The sequence below is a fragment of the Gavialis gangeticus genome, unplaced genomic scaffold, assembly GCF_001723915.1.
Source record: "Gavialis gangeticus isolate Ggan-Ray unplaced genomic scaffold, GavGan_comp1, whole genome shotgun sequence".
In the NCBI taxonomy this organism is placed as follows: Eukaryota; Metazoa; Chordata; order Crocodylia; family Gavialidae; genus Gavialis; species Gavialis gangeticus.
The window spans coordinates 10,305,079-10,312,005 of NW_017729011.1; the positions used below are offsets into that span (position 1 = coordinate 10,305,079).

The 6,927-nt window shown below is 42.0% G+C and overlaps 1 protein-coding gene across 1 annotated transcript in view; it reads left to right on the top strand.

The window, feature by feature from the left end:
* PAPPA (pappalysin 1) overlaps nt 1-6,705 on the top strand; it is a 322,351-nt gene extending 315,646 nt beyond the window's left edge. The window contains exon 22 of the mRNA XM_019510512.1: nt 46-6,705. Within this exon, the coding sequence (XP_019366057.1) occupies nt 46-153 (108 nt within the window). The 3' untranslated portion in view covers nt 154-6,705. The remainder of the gene's footprint in view (nt 1-45) is intronic.
* Nucleotides 6,706-6,927: the final 222 nt, after the last annotated feature.

Genomic DNA, 6,927 nt, shown 5'->3' on the forward strand with positions numbered 1-6,927 from the left:
ATTTTCTTATGGCTTTCTCTCTTTCTTTTTGGCTTCCTCCCACAGGTTACTCCTTTCCCTATGTCCTGTGACTTACAAGGGGAATGCGCTTGCCTGGATCCCAATGCCCAAGAGCACAGCCAAAAGGACCTGCGTGGCTTCAGTCTTGGGTAACACCAAACAAGGTGGAATGGACAGCCACACCGCACCAGGCAGGCTAGGAGAGACACCACATCTCTTTTTGGTATTGTTTTTAACATTTAGCTGCTCAACTGGATGGCATTTCTGCACCAGGGACCCTTAGAATTCAACCAGTCTGCCTTTAATTTTTGTCCAAGGAGGACTCAAAGTAGGGGTTTCTGTATTAAATATATCTTAAATAGTGACAACAAAAACAAACAGCAACAAAGAGTCAAGTCAAGAAGACTTTTAAGTATCAAAACAGCATGTGTTATGCAGTTGTGTGCCCACCTAATTTGAACAGTTTGTATCTAGATTTAAGGCGAGAAACAAGCCATATATATATATATACGCATATTTATAGAGAAAAATAGGGAGAGAAAGAGAGAGAGAGATTGACAACAAAGCAAAAACACTTTCCCCTCTCCAGTGCTCACAACTCAGACCATTCATGGAGGCTGAGCTTTCAGATGAAACCAAGCCCAGCCTAGTCTGATGTTGAATGCCAAGGTATCTCATGCTCAGGGCACTGAGGTTGGGGTGGGTTCACCACAGGGCAGTGCATCTTGGCAAGTGACTTGCTGAATACCCAGCTGAAAAACGGGTTGCATTAGCTCATCACAGGAACATTACTTCCAGCCTGGGAGCTTTGCAACTGATGTGGTCTTTTCAGCACAGCTCCCTGACGTGTGACCAGCCTGAAAACTGTAGTCCTCACAGGTGAGAGCTCCAGCAATATTTAAGTGTAGAGGTGGGCAGACAAGTCCCATGGTGAAGCAGAGGGAGTGGAAAGTCTAAGGATTGGCATGTAAGTGTTGGGCTGGCACTGAAGAATGGAGATTATTGCTCCTGAGGGAACAGAGAGGGTAACTCAAACCCCCATACTTGTCGTTCGAGCATGTCTGCTGCTGCTACTCCTGCTGCTATGTCCCATACAACTAGTTTCCTTACTGTGTCAGGACAGGGTGAAAACAACCCCAAGCAACCAAACAGTCTGCCTTAAAGCTTACCTACAACCTGTCTTTCAAATCCTCTGGTTTCCTTCTCAGCACTGGGGCAAGAAAACAGGACACCAGCCAGTCAAAGGGATCTGCTTCTTTATCTCCATCCAGCCAATGGTTCATCTAAAATTTCTCCTCTCCCTGTGTGGTTTTGTGTATGTTATATTTAACAAAAAACAAAAAACCCTCTTCATTTCCTGTTGTCCCAGGAGAGGGAGGAGGGCGAAAAGGCCCCTAAAGTGTGTGAAAAGCACAAGCCAAGAGAAGAAGATATCTGGGGACAGTATTAGTGTTTCAACCTCCTTTGTCAGTATTAGATTTCCAGGCCTGTGCACAAGGCCCAGATGGTAGCTTGATATCAGCTTCCTTGACTCTTCCAAAAGAATAGGCATTGTGTGCGGCTGTACTCGCACCTCCCAACTGCACATCCCCTATCTATCCCCTTCTAGCCCTGGAAAGCATCCCTTGCCCCAATCCTTTGGATATTCATTTCTGAACTGGGACTCAGCATTTTCTGGTTGCCCTGCACCCACTCAGTCCTTGTGATATCCACTGGATTCAGTGCAGTCACTGCTGCTACAACCCATCCCAAATAAATCCTTAATGTCTGCACAATTCGGGCAGGAGTTGACTCCTATTGCTTAGGGCTCCTACTCACAATAACAAGTAGCTAAATAAATGTCCTCTTAAGTGTTAATTCTTCTATCTCCAGGGCTTTAGTGGTCTTAAAGAAGAAGCAAGCTGACATTGTCTTACTGGGAAATCTCAACATAATTTTGGACAGCAGCAAGTGCAAATGTTCGTAATCTATAATAGCCCCTGTGGTCAGATCTGGGGCCACTTTAAAGCTGTCTTTGAGCAGATGTGAATCTCTTGGATAAAAGCAGCTTGAAATGAACTTTCTCCAAATGAGTATTTACACTCTGCAGAAAGGAAAAGCTGTAGAGAAAACCATTTAAATCCACAGTCCACCAGGGTGGCTGCAAAATGCTAGGAAAATGGCTATAGGAAAAATCAATAAACTTCTAGGGCCCAGGGTCTGGTTTCTTCAGGATGCAATGATAAAAACAAATATATCCCTGTTGCAGGTCTACTGATGACAAGGAAGTTAAATTAAGAGCAAACCTGAGAAATGCATATGTGGGGGCATCGAGGAAGAGCCTGTGTCAGAAATCTGGTGAAAGATCCATGTTCAAAATCCTTGTCTTTGGACATAGACCATGGGATGACACTGGCAGTAATGCAAGCATCTCACACTCACTGCTGTCCATCAGGGTGCATAGGAGTAAAAAGGAGAGTTCAGGCATTGTGGCTCCTTCAGGGAGGTTCGACTGCATGTTCTCAGCTCTGGTTGATGTTAATGGGTGCTCCATTAGACACCCAGTTATTTGCAGCCCTCAGGCTTTTGCCTCTTAACAACAAACATTAACAACAAAAAGGAAATAAATACAAGCAATTTTCATTCTCCCCCTCCCTCACCTTATCTTAGCTAGTTCCCAACTTGTCACCTGGTTCATTAAAATGACCCAAATATGTTGATCTCATTATGGCCTCTGCGCCTGAGATGTTGGCATGAACTTTACTCTGTTCTCCATCGTGTCCACCTGCCCCAAGAACAGAGTGCTCCCAAGTTTGCAGACTCCAGAAGGGAGCTTCGTTAAGCAAATTACCCTTTGTTGTTCTGGGCTTCTGAGGACACCGGGGCCAGCATAGCCCCTTCTGCATAGAAAAGTGTGAATGGGTAGAGCTTAGGGCAAGCTTTTTTCTTACAGAACATGAGCTCTCCCCACTTCAGAGGGAGGGTTCAGCCTGGAGAGAAGTACAGCTTCTCACCTCAATGGCTTCACACGACAGCATCAGGCTTGCAGTCCCAGGGCATCTCCCTGCTGCAGTAGCCCTCTTCCGAAGGACCGACTCTCCATGCTGCTATTTTTTTCACTGCTGTCTACACTGTGCATCTCCTCCGGTTGGGCTCACAGAACCAGGAGCAGAAGTCAGTACTTCTACTCTATATCAGGGGACAATACGGATCTCCAGCTCTGCCCAGTCACACTTTCCAAACACAAGGACTTGGTAAGAGGGTGCTATGGGACACAAGCTTCTGGCTAACTTCCACTCCCTTGTGTATCTGTGCAGAGGGAAGGTTTCAGTTGACCCTTGGTGTTTAGGCATTAGCTCCTTAAGGGCTCAGTCAGAGGTGTCATTCCTGTTGACTCTAATGGACATTGGACTAGTCCCATGTGAACTCCCTCAATTGCACGTGGGGCACAGAGAAGAATTCATGCCAACAGCCTCCAGCTGCTGACTCAAGGTAGGTCCCATTGCACCTAACTTTGTGCCAAGTGCATCTTTGTAACAGGACTGCACCCAGCATTGCACCCCCACAAAAACCATTAGCAAGCCTGCTGGCTTCACTGGGACCAGGACTTGCCCAGCCCTGGCTCCTGCTGTTGGTGGACTCAATGACTAGGAGGAGGGAGAGCTTAAGCAGAGAGCCATGATTTGTACATGATGTGGGGTGGGGAAAACCTATCAGCTGCTATCCCAACCTCACCCCCACCCAGACTGAGCTGGTGTCCCTGCTTTCTTGCATGTTTTGCCGTCTCCTCAAGGCTGGGAGAGGAGGATAACCCCAGAGGACACTTTGAAATCAGGTTCCAGCTACCTCCCTTCCGGTTCCGGTTTCACTTGGTTGTAACTGTCGGTTTGTTCTAGGTTTTACCTGTGTTAAAAAAAAAAAAAGAGAAAAAAAAAATGGAAAAAAAAAACCCAACAACAGTTTCTTGCTGCAACTGATTCAAGTGGGAAAACAACAACAACCATGATGCTTTACAGAGAAAAAAAAAAAAAGAGAGGAGAAAAAAGAAAGCTATAGAAAAGGAAAAATGCATGTTCCAAACCTGAGAAAAGCAGAACCTATTTTTGTGTGTTCGAAAGCAAAACACGTTGTCTGCCGACTGAGTAGAGAGTTAGACACTTAAGTGTAGATTTCCCTAGAAATACAGTGAGGTTTTATAACATTGTCTGGTTTTGTTTTCCTTGTGCTCTGTGATAAGTCCAGGAAATAAGGCTACTTCTTTTTCTTGGTATATTGTTGCTTTTGGGGTTTTTATTTTATTTTTCCAGATTATTTTTTAAAAAGATCATGTGTATTTGTGCTTTTTTTTTTACATTATCCAACTGTACATATGCATTTCACCAGTATTTCACTGTGCTCTCATTACTGCACTCAGAATCACTGCACAGTCCAAATTCAGAACATTGAGAGAGTGAGAGAGAGAGAGAGAGAGAGAGAGAGAGAGAGAATTAAAAAAAATAAAAAAGAAAAGCTGCTAAATGATCAGACAGGTAATTCCAGTTGGTTGGAATTGGGGGCACTAAATGGTTCCCCATTTCCTAGACTCCATCCCTGGATTTCCATTAGAATTCAAATTAGAAGACAGAAGTAGGTGGGGAGAGCGATTAAACCAATGCCTTGGTTGGCTGGGACTTTTAAAAGGATTTAGATATTGGGAGGTCATTATCTTAACTCCTCCGGATGGCCTGGAAAATTCCAGCCTGAAGGCCTCACGTTGCAGTCTTCTCACCTGCCAAACTCCCAAAGACTCCAGTGAGAGGTAGATACATGCATCTGAACTGTCCTTGGGAGAGGGCCATGTGCAGTGATGTGGATACTCTCGTTACCCTTAAGATCCTGAGTCTGATTTTGATCTCAGTGGTATAACTCCATTGACTTCAACTGAGTTATTTCCACTTTACGCTATTCCAGGGGCCAAAACCTGTAACGTTCTGAGCCCTTCCAAGTGGTGCTGAGCACCTTTAACTCTGACTGACAGTGTTGTTATTCCTGGATTGAGCCTTGGCAGCCTAGTCTTGTTTCCACCGATGGAAATAAACCATTGAGCTCAGTGGGAGCTTGATCAGGACTTAGCTAAGACTCCCATCTGCCCAGCTGTATTTCTACAGGCCATGTGGGCAATAGGACCTAAAATTAATTGACTGCTCCTACGCCAGTGAAACCAGTGTTCAAAACTCTCATTCATTTTTGTGGGAGCAATATAGGGCTTATCATTTGACTTCAGTAATATTTTTTGGGCAAACAAATATTATACTTCTTTGGCCTGATCTACAGATCCAGAATTTAATTAAAAATGTAATTTCTTCCTCTGTGGCCAAGGACAAGTGCATGAGTTGGCTTCACTGTAGTCAGACAGTGAGTCTTGGTGCTATTTCTTCAATGTTATTATTGTCAGGATGGGAGGTGGAGCTAATGAGGGTCATGTTTGAGCCAAAAGAACTTCAGTTCTGAACATTTCTTTGGTTCAATTCTACATATGTTCATTTTTGCATCTTCATTTGGTGAGGTCACAGTTCAACCACCAGTTTCAATCTTCTGAGTGCAAAGAACCAGGGCTTTAATGACATATTTTCACCAGCAATTAAAGAGGGAGGAATTGGAACCATTATGGAGTTTGCATTGTACGGCCTCTGTAATCACTTACCTGTCTGCAGATAATGGGCTGGATTTTGCTCCCATCAAAGCCAGTTAGGGATTTTTCGTTTTTGTCACTGGCTTCAATGGGAGCAGAATAGAGCCATATTATATATATAAATATATATATGATATATATATATATATAATATTATATGTGTAATATTATATATATGTGTGTAATATTTACAAGTAAAACTGTGATCTAGTCTAGAGAAAAAAATGTATTCATATTACCAACTGCTCTTCCATATTTATGTATCATATTTTATCTTTTTATTATTGTTATAATTATGATTATTATGGTTATTATTATTATTATTATGGAATCTTTCTTGGCACCTTTTGGAAGCCACGACAACCAATAATCCAATGAAGTGCTGAGGATCTATTTTCACAAGAATTCTACTGGTCTACTGTATAAAAGAGGAAAAAAAAAGAAAAAAAAAAGAAACAAACAAAATACAGTTCAACCCTAAATTCTGTACCTCACGCCTGTACGTTTGCTGCTCCAATTTTGGGTTTTTATTTTGCGTTCGTTTGTTTTTAACGAATCTAATTTAAGTCTCCAAGCAATATATAAAGATGTAAATAGTAAAGCTTATTTATTAAGATTGTCATCTTTTTTTAATTTATATTTACACAGTTGTTCATCTAATTTATTTTTTTCAATACAGTTTTTAACAGTTGTTCTTTTTTTGGTTCATGAGTTTTTTTATCATTTTCACAGAATTTCTTTATACAGGTTTCTCTCTGCTCCCATTACATAAAACCAAGTCCTCTGGTCTTTCAAGTACAAATCACATTTCACTAAAAAAAGAAAAAAATGTCCAAGACATCAGAAATATTTTGCCATTGTTGATTCCTATACCCTAAAGTTCTATATTATATAAATATATAATACCTTGTATGCTTAACTATTTAACTGTGTGATTTTGTATATACCTACATACACATGCTCACACACATATGAGGGTTAATGTCCCCGATGTTGGGAGAACAGAATCAGAAACACAAACAATATCAGATTGTATTAAAGAGTTCTGAACTGGAGCATTTTTCTCTGCCACGTCTTGTTTGATTTCTTGCGGTGATGCACATTGAGCATATTACTGCATAGCACGCATATGTATAGAGCAGGAGGCTTCTGTATGTGTTGGGATACATTTTTTCCTAGTATTGACCACAGCGGGCCCATCTGTGTACTGGTGGGTGGCTGGGTAGGTAAGAAAATGTAAGAACTTTTATTTCAGTACTCTAAGGATGAGCCTTAGT